This window comes from Alternaria dauci, chromosome 1 (genome assembly GCF_042100115.1).
Source record: "Alternaria dauci strain A2016 chromosome 1, whole genome shotgun sequence".
Classification (NCBI taxonomy): Eukaryota; Fungi; Ascomycota; class Dothideomycetes; order Pleosporales; family Pleosporaceae; genus Alternaria; species Alternaria dauci.
This window is the reverse complement of record NC_091272.1, coordinates 3,787,136-3,799,379: the sequence shown is the minus strand read 5'-3', so window position 1 is coordinate 3,799,379 and position 12,244 is coordinate 3,787,136. Positions and strand designations below refer to the sequence as shown.

The 12,244-nt window shown below is 51.4% G+C and overlaps 2 protein-coding genes across 2 annotated transcripts; both read right to left on the bottom strand.

The window, feature by feature from the left end:
• Positions 1 to 5,786: 5,786 nt before the first annotated feature.
• Positions 5,787 to 7,016, bottom strand: ACET3X_001181 (uncharacterized protein; the record flags this gene model as incomplete). Its single annotated transcript, XM_069446443.1, has 4 exons — positions 5,787 to 6,327; positions 6,376 to 6,480; positions 6,758 to 6,936; positions 6,987 to 7,016. The coding sequence occupies 4 exons, from the start codon at positions 7,014 to 7,016 to the stop codon at positions 5,787 to 5,789; spliced, it is 855 nt and encodes a 284-aa protein (XP_069311423.1).
• Positions 7,017 to 10,240: 3,224 nt separating this feature from the next.
• On the bottom strand, positions 10,241 to 11,878 carry ACET3X_001180 (uncharacterized protein; the record flags this gene model as incomplete). The annotated part of the gene is made up of 5 exons (XM_069446442.1): positions 10,241 to 10,458; positions 10,511 to 11,325; positions 11,377 to 11,560; positions 11,619 to 11,754; positions 11,807 to 11,878. 5 exons carry the CDS (start codon positions 11,876 to 11,878, stop codon positions 10,241 to 10,243), a joined length of 1,425 nt encoding a protein of 474 aa, XP_069311422.1.
• Between the last annotated feature and the right edge of the window lie 366 nt (positions 11,879 to 12,244).

Here is a 12,244-nt window from a genome sequence, read left to right as displayed (position 1 = left end):
AGCTAGCCATGCTTCCGTCTCCACGATGTGAACCTTGTTTGTGCTGGCTACGTGCAAAAGTCATTTCATGTGCGAGCGCGACTGTTCCTTCACGCACACATCACCGCACTTCACCGCATGGACTGACCTCAGCTGAAGCTGATTACTACTCGCCCTGTCCGACCGCCGTGGACATTGCACCTGGCCAGCCGCTATTGCTGCCAGGCCTCCGCGACTCCGCGCAATCGCCACCATGGTCTCTCATCAGGCCGACTGCTTCTGATACTTGGCTTTGTCACCAAGGAAGCTTCACTGAAAGAGGCATGGTGCTGATCGACTGAAGGCGTCGTCTCATGCGCCGCGACCTGCGCTGGCCAACGAGCTCAAGCTTCCGCCAATCAACCTATGCCATCAACCACCCTACCAGACCCTCTGTTCCAGTCTTGCGCGTTTGATTCACCAAGCACCCCAGGCATCTTTCGACGTCACCGGCATAACTTTTGCTCGAATGGCCGCCCGCAGAGCATCCTTCGCGCTGGTGGCTGGCCCAGGGCAAGCTGAGCCCAACTCCAAGCTCCGCAATGATGATTCTCTGCCGCGAGGACCCGCACTCCTGACTGCCAGATGTGATTTTCGTCCAGGAAGCCCGTGGACCCGGCAAATGGGCACCCATCAGCCTCTGATTGTGACAACCTTAAAGCTATGAATCGCCCATCGCCGCGCTCACAGACCCCAAGACTCTGCCGACGTACGCAATTTGAAGAGTCAGATGCTTGTCAGCGTCGGCGCTATGCCTCCTGATGCCATGTGCTGATGAGCAGCAGTCCACGGTGCCGAATGACGATCATGTGGACTTTTATGGGGCTCGGAATACCTCTATTTCCAGTCATGGCCGCTCAACTTCGCATTCGAGATTGCAAGTGCGGTTGCGACAGAGCAGCCTCACCCAAAGCGCTAATGCAATATCCTCACACCACGATTGCATTAGTGCTGCACTCATGCACTGGCTCAGGGTTGGCAAAGACACAATTCTGCCTTGTTTTGTTTTTCAAAGTCTGTGTCGGACGTTCACCGGGAGAACTGTCTACTGGTCCGCTCGGCACAACTGCGGGTTCTCTCACATCTTAGTCTCTGCGTCAAACGGGTCGTCGGTTCGACGGCTACGGATACTCATTCCGAAGATGAAATACCATGTGAAAAGAAACAGGTGCCAGTAAAAGCACTGGAATAGCCTCGAGCAGCATCATCAAGTCCCGACACAATGCAAGAAGGGGCTGGGCTGAGCCCAAGTTTACCAAGCCTCTGGACCCGAGATGCTGCACCTTGCAATTTGGCTGCAAACGCAGACCACTTTCCGAGTCATCGGTACCTCCCGATCAGGGCTGTTTACGGAAGTGACCGAACTCTAAAGCCAATCGTGGACAAGGCTACCCAAGATAACAGGCTGCAGCCAGCTTGACGGAGCTTGCGGGTTGGACAACCGGATTCGGGACACGGATTGCAGAAATCTACACCCGTCACGATCAGATGAATGCACATTCTGCAATGAACACAGGGGTCAATTGTGTTCTCTGTTGTGGCTTTCGCAAGCAACGGACCAGCATTGAGCGCATAGTGGCAGGTGAACGGCGACTAGAGATGGAGCTTTACTCTAACTGGCGCATCTTAGCGACCTGGACCCTAGATCCAAAGCTTGGTTTCTACATGGGCTGATGCCATACCTACGCCTGTCATCCGTTTGCCATTTTAGACAAGTTGATTGACAGGCGCTCCCCACATTCGCTAAGCCTTTCTGTCGTTTATTGCGAACGACACGTGATCTCCACCCAGATGCTGACGTGGTAGTTATGGGGGATGCGCGCGCGACTCAGCGATCGATAGCACATGCAGTCTCGTCCTGATCCTCACGCCATGGAGAGAGATCCGTTGGAAGCTGCCGCATACCAAGAAATTTGCTATCCAAAGTGATGTAATCGCATGGCAGTCTCTTTAACCATCACTATTGCTGTAAGAGTCCCGTGGCATCTGACAGGACTTCCACAAAGCGATCAGGTACAAGCTCAACCACTGGAGTAGGTCACAACATCTGCCGGCTATATATGACTATGCACCCGCTGTGTTTCCACGTCTTGCATACAGCAGGCGAAACATTCATAATGATGGAATTGCGACGTTATGGTAGAAGTTGTCGAAGTTCCTTCTGGAACCTCTTCATTCACAAGGAACTGATCGAACAGCTCACCACAAAAACTGTCATATCAGGGTCCAAACGCCATGCTTCATCTTCTTGCTCACTTGCCTCAAGTGGCAGCTACAGGATCCCCACGAACTATCCCAGGGTTGCAAGCCTTGCGCAGGTACAACTCCGCTGCGACGGAAGCGTATACAAGACTCTACTAGCGCAACAAAGCCCGCAGCATATACCGCTTGTTATTACATGAGCGCAGTTGATCAGGGTAAACGCAAAGTGGTTCCGACGCCACGGTCGGACGCCACCAGCTTGCACTTTTGCCTCGCGCTCAATATCCGTCACTACCACTTATGCGCATGGCTTCCTTCCAAAACCCCCGATTTGTTGTCGTCAGATCTACCGACTAGCACGTTTCATCCCCAGGTCCCGGTGCGCAGGTTCCTCAGGAACGGGGCGCATCCGAAGGATGCTTCGGTGTCGGACAATGGTCGGCTACCCATGTCAACCATCCCGGTAGGTTACATGCATGTCATTGCAACGACATTCGGTCTTACGTGGGGACTAATCATCGAGATCGCTAGATACTTATATGGGTACCATCATCGTGTCGTACTGGCATCAGGCGTGACCATATTACAGCGACTGCATTCGCTTTCGTCAACCATCCTAAATATCGACAATATCAAAACACTGCGCTGGCTTTGTTTCCACATACGACCATAGGCTCAAGATCATAGCGCTTCCCGTTCGCTCAGCGGTACTCAAGCTTGAGACCGGCAGATTAGTAGTCAGGTGGGTGACCACTGGCGAATCCCTGCTGTTGTATGTTTTTGTATTTTTGTATGCCATTGGCAGCAATGCAAACTTCACTGCTGAGTTCGGCGTTCAATGTCTTCCTTTTCTTCTACTGGACCTGCTACCGTCATATGTGCCAGTATGGTGCTACTTACATGGTCGGTCAAGCCCTTATCTCTGATGGCAAAGCAAATTACCAACCCAGAACTCTACTTGTCTTTTTTACAACTGTTGTGTGCGCACTTGATTGCTATTCCATGATCAGCCCGCTGTGCATGAAGTATGCTGTTTGCTTATCCACGTTTCTTTTGGCTGGGCAACTCCAATCAAGCTGGAACGCTCATGAGGCGAGATGTAAGTGGCATCTAGCTCGGAATCATTCTCACGAAATGGCAAATGATTGGCATGAACAATTAACGTTGTGTGGCGTCGTAAAACATGAAAAAACATCATTGCTGTTACGCACTCGACTACGTCGTATCACATTGTCTATTCATACCTACGATCTTGTTGCCTCCTCGAACTAAGACCATGGCATGTACCTTTGTCCATTTACGACTTGTGTCAAAGATTCACATTAAGATGCGCATTCATCAGCCCTTCTCTTGCTTCGTTCTGCCTTTCGTTCTGGCCACTTCCCCAAACTCTTTCCATGGCGTGGCGTTCATTCTCAAAACCTGGTCCAGTTCGAAACAGCAAGCACGTCTCCCACCATAATAAACTTGCCCCGGTATCGGCATTTGCTGTTCGCATCATTGCATGACTTTGCTCTGCCTAGCTGATGGCGTGCCATCTTTCTATAGCGCATGCTGTATCGGAACAAATCAAGGGCCACACAGTCAATATCTATCTTCAGGCCTAGAGCGCAAAGCGTGTTAGCCTAGTACAGACGATGGTGTGTGGACAAAGCATGCAAATGTTGTTGAACTGAACTTCTTAGGTCTAGAACACCTTCATCACGATCTTACGTAGTTCAGAGAGGCAGCTGGACACCACTCTATACTAGACCTGGGATGGCTGGAGTAGGCTTTCGGAAGCTTTCCTGATTGCTATAGGGCAAACACTGGTGGGAAGGATAATACGATCAGATGTCTCAACGGCACATGAGGGCACCACTGGGAGAGAGTTTGGATTCTCAAGGATCTAGGTTTAGACATGCAGACAAAACGGTGAGTTGATGTGGTTTGATGTATTCTGACTTTCGCATGACTCTAGAACATGAGTGGAACTAGTCGGCTGTGAGCCTGTAATGTAGGAGGACCATCTCGTTAGTTCAACAGAAGTACGTCAGCACGACAGGTCGACAGGATCTTGACACATCTATGGATGCAATTGAGAAGTGCTCGTGTATTAGTGATCCAACTCTGAATCGCGGAACATGCATCTCAGATCTCAGATTTGGGCCCCTTGGCAATGTTCACGCTAATAACAGAACTGGGGTGCTGCCATCAGTCACCATCTTTTAGTAGATGGCTTAGACGCACGTAGCCCGCATGCCCCTAAAATCGTCTGGTAGCTCCATGTACCAAATGCAATGCGTCGTCGGCGTAATACACGGCAGTGTCTGCATCGACAAAATCGGACTATCACACAACCACTGCAAGAAAGGCATAGTGGCACAAGTATCGTAGTGCCCTAAGCAGACTTACTTTGAATGACGTTGCAAAGACGTAAGGACAAATCCAGCTACGACATACTGGTTTCGGCCAAGACGTAGAAAGGAGACATTGGGGTCTTGGAAATCCCGCCAGACTAGCTTGGACCAAAAGCAACGCTCTGTAGACCGGTTACAACACCCGTGAAGCCTATCCAATGGCTTCGAATGGCATTTTAGCACGTCCGTAGTACCTCCGAGTGGCTTGATGGTAGAGAATTTCTTGAAGTGGGGTAGTCAGGGGTAGCAGGAAAAGTGCCCCATCAACAGGCACGACATATCCGAACATGCTGCTAAGCTTCCCAAGTGGTCTCCTAGCCTTCTCTTAGTCTTACACGATAACTCCGTCAACCTGGCCGTCGCGTCGCTGGAAATTTCAATTTTAATCATATATTGATATTGTTCCAGTCTTTTCATCCAAGTCCGATATGGTCTAGTGGCTAGGATTTGCCGCTCTCATCTGCAGAGTCAGTTCACTATACAGTACCGGCAAGGCCCGGGTTCGATTCCCGGTGTCGGAATTTCTCCTTTTGCGTCTTTTTGCCTTTTTCCTACATGATCAAAGCACCTTTTTGCTCTTTTTGCTCGACGAAAATATCTTTTTGCCTCCAACGCACAAGACTCTGAGGACATTCGTTCAAGGACACGGCACTAGCGGGACTTGAGAGCAGTATAGTCTTCCTCTTGATAATTCGGCAGTTGGTTGCCGCCAGACATGATAACCATATTCGTTGACAGAGGAGCTGGGAATACGTCACCTTCAGTACGAAGGATGCAGTAAAGCTAGAATAAAAACTGAAAGGTCGATGTGAGAGTAGAAACCAAAGCACTGCCGAGTGGCCAGGAACATGCATATACGAGCCTATCAACGCAAATAGAACAAGGCTCAGATCTTCACATATACCGCCTTGTCCCAAGATGGACTCCGTAACAACCTTTTGTGTCATACTATCCTTCTTTGATTTGATCGAGTATCGCACTACAGGGAAAACCCATAACGACTGACATCGGTATAGAACTGATAGTGACAGTAGATCCAGAGACTCGCTAATTTACAGATAAGAAAACCCAACCCATCCATCTCTGGATAAAATGCAAACGCTGATGATCCTCGCAATAGTCCAATACTAGACCAGCTCTCTTCCTTTCCACCAGCCTTTATCTACCCTACGCCTCACGAAGCACCGCCGCCGTGTATCCGTTCTGTCCTGTACTTGCGTTCCCAGCCCCGCTCTTCAACCAGCAGTTTGCTCCGTTTGCAGTTTCGTACTTTCGACCAAAGTCGGAGCTGATCACAGCGGCTTTGCATGTATTGTTCGAGCTATTGTCCATAGCGCTGTACTGACTACACGCATCAACGCATTGCTCCAGGGTATATGCGGTGAAGCTCATGAGGGTAGAATCCAGTATGTTGGTGCTGTCCAGACAGCTATACCTGTAAGCGCCACTGATGTCCGACGTCTTGCCTTCCAACTGACTCGATATGAGGAGTGTAGACGGACAAGTTGTGTTGATCGACTGGATGGCGCCAAAAGGTCGCGCTGTGTAGTCCGTTGCTGTATTTCCAGATGCGCCCGATGGGTTGCTCGTTGGGCTATTTGATATAGCGTCCGAGGCGCTCGCCGAAGTGCTCTTGAACGTGGGCGTAGCCCCCAGCATCATACTCGAACTTTGTGCAGCTTGCTCAGCTGCAAGAGCTGCGGCCTTCCTAACAAACAATTAGGCAACGTCAAAGGATGGCAGGATAAAGACATACTTGTCGGCTTGCTCCTGCACAACCAGCGCTCCTCCTATACTGGTACCCACGAGCGCAGCCACTATGACAAACGACATGGAGATGGTAAACCAGTACTTGCGCCGTCTGTGGGCAAAGAACTTCCTCCACATGTCAGGGGGAACCTCAATGTGAGGCGCTTGATCCCGTAAACCGCGTCCACTTCGATACGACAAGAGGTCGTGAGAGTTTCCAGTACGCGTCGATGCCGTATCCCGCTGTGAGTGATCGCGTCCTCCATCGCGGTCATCATTGTGGAGCTGTGGCAGCTTCGTGTCGCCATGTCCAGAATAGCGGTTGACAGCCTCAGGATAAGTCTCAGGTTGTGCGATCTGCAAACCATCTGACATATCCAGTCTCTCACCTTTTTCCGATTCCGATTTGTCCATTGTACATGTAGTTTGCCGCAAGCCTGAGACTGCGATTGGGGACGGTTAATGCGATCGTGTAACCGAAGTGAGGGACCAAGCCGAGTATATGTGTACTCGTTTGCCGTCTATGATCCCTGTAAAAGGCGTTCGATAATCGAGACGTGCGTATTGGCTTGTCGAGGTCAGACGTGCTTGCAGCAAAATGGCGTAGGGGTGCCGAACTATCCTGGTTGATCGCTGCATTCTACACATCGTAGATATGCGGGATGATGTCGAAAGTCATCTTGTCTCGGCAGAAAGATAGCTCCCAGCGTAAATTGCTGACGGGTTCCACGTATAGAAGAGATTAGAGGGGAAAACCAAGTACACTGATAAGCTAGGTCAATGTCTTCGTAGGAAATCCCTTGCTTACCCCCTACTGATCCCGACCCTTGCGCAAAGCTTGGCCAAACCATCATGCCACCACCTTCAGATAGGGTTAGCCCTCAGGAAGGAAGGAGAGTTATTTTGGAATAACGACGTATCTTGTTCCTAGGGCTCTCTTCGCATCTCATGAGAGGTCAGTTTATCACCCAGTGCACATTCCAAAGACACCAACGACATGCAAAAGGCTGTTATCCTGGAAGTCTAGGGCTATTTCTCAGGGGAAAGGGTATACAAAGATCGCATACGTCCTGGCTAGTAATATTCGTATTTGCTGCGTCACGGATTTGCGCTGTTACCTAGGTATACGCTTCCTGCATCTAAAGCGCCTAACCGGTCCTCCTCTTATTCGGTAACTTGAGCTCTGATCTTCGTAGATATCGATAGCATACTGAGCATGAACTGCATATGTGGGTGTTGTTCTGAACATGGCGAGGATGAATGGGTGGTGGAACGCGGAAGAAGAACTGAGCACAGCCACCGCCACACGATGACGTATACCCCGGAAACTCCGCTACGAGAACAAGCACAGAGCAGAGCAGAGCGACCAGTCTTTCTAGCGCTTGTGATGCTATCACATGCTGTGGCGCAGCTCAGAATAGGCATCGTTCCTCTTGTCAACTCTCATACACGTAACCTATTTCACCTTCCAGGCACCAGTTTTTCACATCTACAGAATTCAGGTCGCCAGTCTCGCGAATACCTCCACGTCTGCAATTGCAGTCGTCCCTTTTGTCACGAATTATTTCGCGATTGTGACGTTTTCACCTACTCGCCACCTACAACCGCCCATCTCCCACCATGGACATCCCACGCGGCCATGCAGCAATGCCTCTTACAGAAGTTGACTTCTTGGACTTTGTCTACAACTACTTCAAAGCCGAGTACTATCCTATTCGCTCATTCTGGTCTACAGCAACTGCCTTTCCCCGCCAAACCGAACGATGGATAGCCATGGGCCACGAATTATCACCGCTTGTGGTTCGGCCCGCAAATGCGCAGGCGCAGAAAGATCTGGAATCGTTGGACTACTTCACAAGGAAATGGAACCTTGATGCTGGTTTTGTTAGAGGCTTAGTCATCAGGTTCGCAAAGTACGAGTTGCATGAAAGATTAGAGAAAAGGCTGTACGAATGCGCGAGACTAGACTTGATGGTGAGGAAGGCGCTGAAAGAGAAGCACTTGATCGATGCACTGTGGCCGAGCCCTGCACCACGAAATATTGCGAAAGAGCTCTTGCAACAAGGTGTTCAAGTTCGCCAATGGTTCGGCGACATGTTCAACAAATACTTTCGTGTTCTACAGTCCCTTGACTCTTTCCAACTCCGCCCGGAAGTCGACCACCACATTAAGACTAGCGGGAAGCTGATGTTGGTACCCTTTGTGGACCATCTGGTCTTTGGAGCGGTTGATCCCATCATACCAATCGTAGCGAAAGGAGCAGGCTACGCAAATGCCAAAGGAAGAGACAACAGAAATACTCCCGGTTTTGGTGAGCCAGGCAAGTTTGAAATCAGGTTTGATGCACCTGCCGAGGTGACGGATACATATACAAAGAGCGTTGTGCGGCAGTGTCAGTGTATGAAGTGTGGGACGAAGAGGGATGTGCAGGTTGTAATTTCCGTGGACCCCAATCCCAATGCTGGAGCGAGTGCAAGTACGTCGTCTACAAGCCGACAACGCGACGCTGCACCATCACACACAAGGGCAGCACAGCGATACAGCCCAGGTTATCAAATGCCCAGTCAAAACGATGCAGCGCCTCCTCGTCAACCCCCTCGACCACAACCTCAACCTCCTTTGGAAGCTGAGATACCGGAAAGACCATCAACGCCCAACCTCAAGAAACAATGCCCTCGGTGTACATTCCTCAACGACCCCAGTCTCATAATCTGCGAGATTTGCGAAGCGCCCTTGCCGGAAACGCCTATCCAGAAACCTCCCAGTCCGGCTGCCAACAGAAAGGCGCCTTCACATTCTCACTCCGCATCACACCCACCTCCGAATGTACCAAGGAGCAGGGAAGAAGCGCTGAAGCAAGAACAAAGACCTAGGGGGCCAAACCGACATAGCCTAAGTGCGAGTCTGTTCTCCATATTCCCATTCTCGCAGCAGCAGCAACAAGAGCACCATGCCAAGCTACCGCCCACACAGCAGGTTGATACATCACCAGCCACACAGTCTTCCTCGCAACAAGCAACGGTGGACCAAGAAGAAGCCAGACCATCTTCAAAAGAAGGAAAGAGGCCAGCAGTCTCGCCACCCACATCTTCCTACGCAGAGCCGTCCAATCTGCGTCATGGCGCCACTACACCACCAACTCTCGTTGAAAATGCACCAGAAACCCCATTGTCCAAACACCCTGAAATGACAATGATGCCCCTATCTCCTTCGCCACCGGTTTCTGCTTCCCGTCCGCGTCCTGCGCCGGCTGGCCTGCCTAGTAATCTCATGGATGACTTTGTTCCCGTATCATCGACTTTCCCCAAGGACGATGAAGATGAAGATGCTGGGTGGGGTTCAATGAGCCGAGAGGAGGCCCGTGAACATGATAGTAGTGATGATGAGGACGAAGGTAGCGAAAGTAGAGGAAATGGAGGAAGTGGCGGATTAATTGATCTGGATGCGGTGGCGAGGGAGGAAGCTGATGTTTGGGGCGATAGGGATGATTGAGCATGATAGTTTCGGGGTAGTACGAGTTCTGAACGATGTGTTGCCATTCTTTGTTCAATTATCAGCAATCTTTCGTGTGGACAGTTGCAGCTTTGATCACCTCGATACGATTACGAGGTTGGATTGAAGGAATATCGTATGTATGCGTTTGTCTAACACTCCCAAACACCATTTCCAGGCCCAGGTCTTCGGCGCAAAAGAATACACAGTAGAAACCAAAACAACTCCACGCTTCATGGTGTCTCCTCCCCACGCTTCGTCCAACGCACCAAGCGCCCGCCCACGTGTTGTTCACCACTTGCGACGAGCTTTCCACACGAAGTCAATCGTGTCCTCCGTACGCCAGCTGAATTTGTTCAATACACAGCCTCAAGACCACCCTACGAGTTGAGGTAGTTCCGGACGGCGCCCTGTAACTTTGTAGCGCCCTCGCCAAGCATGTTCGTCAGGTTTTCGAGATCGTCGCCAGCCGTGAGGCCAAACTTGCGGACAAAGTCTTTGGCAGCGGTTTCGAGGTCACCATAGTCTTCTTCTGCGACATCGTCCTCAGGTCGACCAAAGTATGCGTTGGAGGAAATGGCGCTTGCGCCTTCGAAGCCTACAGATGAAGTCAGCAACTTGAAACATGTGCTCTCGCAGAGGGTGTATACCTGATAGCCTCTCCTTGGCCTGCGCGGTTGCGGTGGGATCGAATGCGTTTCGTCCGAAAAACTCGTCGCTCGATATACCCTTCTGTGTGCCAAATTTCTCGCGCGCGTACTTCTCCCCGTCGTCTTGCGCAGGCTTTCCTACGCTGCCAAAGCCACCCATCTTTTTCTGTGCTGCAGGCTTCTTCGCAGCGCCTACTTGCCCGAAACCTAGACGTTGTACACCCATGCCTAACCTCTCAAGGTCTTGACTGGAGCGCTCGGGCTTGGAAGTAGAGCCGAAACCACCTCGTGGTGGCGATACGGGAGTGGGAGAGACAATGGCTGACGCCTCAGGAGCTTTCGACTTCGTGGCTGCGGCAGCCTCGGCGGCTTCGGCTTCGGGGTCATAGCCTAACTTCTCGATCCGCTCTGCCTCTTCGCGAGCCTTTCGCTCTGCTTCCTCGAAATCCAGGCCTCCGTCTGCAGCAACCACCTTCTTTGCTCCGAGACCCTTCTTCTTCGCGCCCAGGATGTTCTTCTTCGGCGCAGCGCCTGCAGTCGTCTTTCGTACAGCTGCTGGCTTTGCAGCGGGTGTGCTCGACTCAGAGCCGCCGACTAGGGGCGACTTGGGGCGATCGGTTCCATTGCCGTTCGCACCAGGCTTCAGGAAGGGTGATCCGACCTTGGGTGTACCGGTACGCGAGGGTGGGTTCGACGGTCGCTTAATCGCGGGCTTGTCCCATGAGGAGAAAAAGTCGTCGTCTTCGCCCGCTGGAGTGTTGGTGCCGTCGCTGCCAGTCTCGGGTACGTCTGTGATTACGACCTCGTTAGGGTACCTAGTAGAATTAAATTAGCACAAGTCAGTCTGCATGGCTGCTGTTCCGTACAGTCTGGCATCCGCAGCACAGCGCCTCGTCAGCTCCTCCTTGTACTTGGTGGCAGCATTGCTGGTGTATTTGGCCTTGTGGTCTTTGCTCGCAAGGGCGGCAGAGCCTCCATGCGACTGGAAGTATTTGGTAGCGCTTTCGTTGCCACCAACTTTCATAATCCGTAATTGGTCCCATTGCCAGACTGTCGCTGGTCAGCAAATGTACGGTATACTGTCTCTGGGGGCCTTGGGCGAACGCACTGTCGAGGTTGGTGGATCGTACGAAGGAGATGTGGACGCCCATGTTACGATGGTTGGACGAGCAGTCGAGACATAGGTAAATGCCAAACGGCACGGAGCTCCATGTTGGGTTCTTTGCGCCGCAGTCGAAGCATATCTGGACATGTATTAGGCATTGCTCGCCTCGCTCTCTTCGAAAGACGACGTACTTTGTTCGCGGGCTTCGACTTCAATTTGGTAAAGATGTTTTGCGACTCGGTCTTGGTGGCGAGGGCAGCCATGGTGAAGGCTGGGTAGGAATGGGGCGGGTGGGCGGTAAAGGAGTCGAGCTGTGGTGGGGATAATTTGGGTTGCGGCGCTCGGGAATGCTAGGGTGTCCTATGGAAGCCGCGCTTGACACGTGATAAGCGCGATTGCGCCCTGGGCGGCAACTCGATGTTGCAGCTTTCAACTTCAAACCTTCACTCTCTCCAGGTCTTCACATACTTTACACATGTCACTAAAGCTTTTGTTGTTTAACATGGCATTCGTCACGCGTCTGGGCTCTCCGTATGAGCAAGGGAGGCCTGGGGATACCGCTTGACGATGCCACGCGCTTACTTCGTGTACCTAGACTCGTTCGCTGAACTGTAGATACAGCTAGAGCT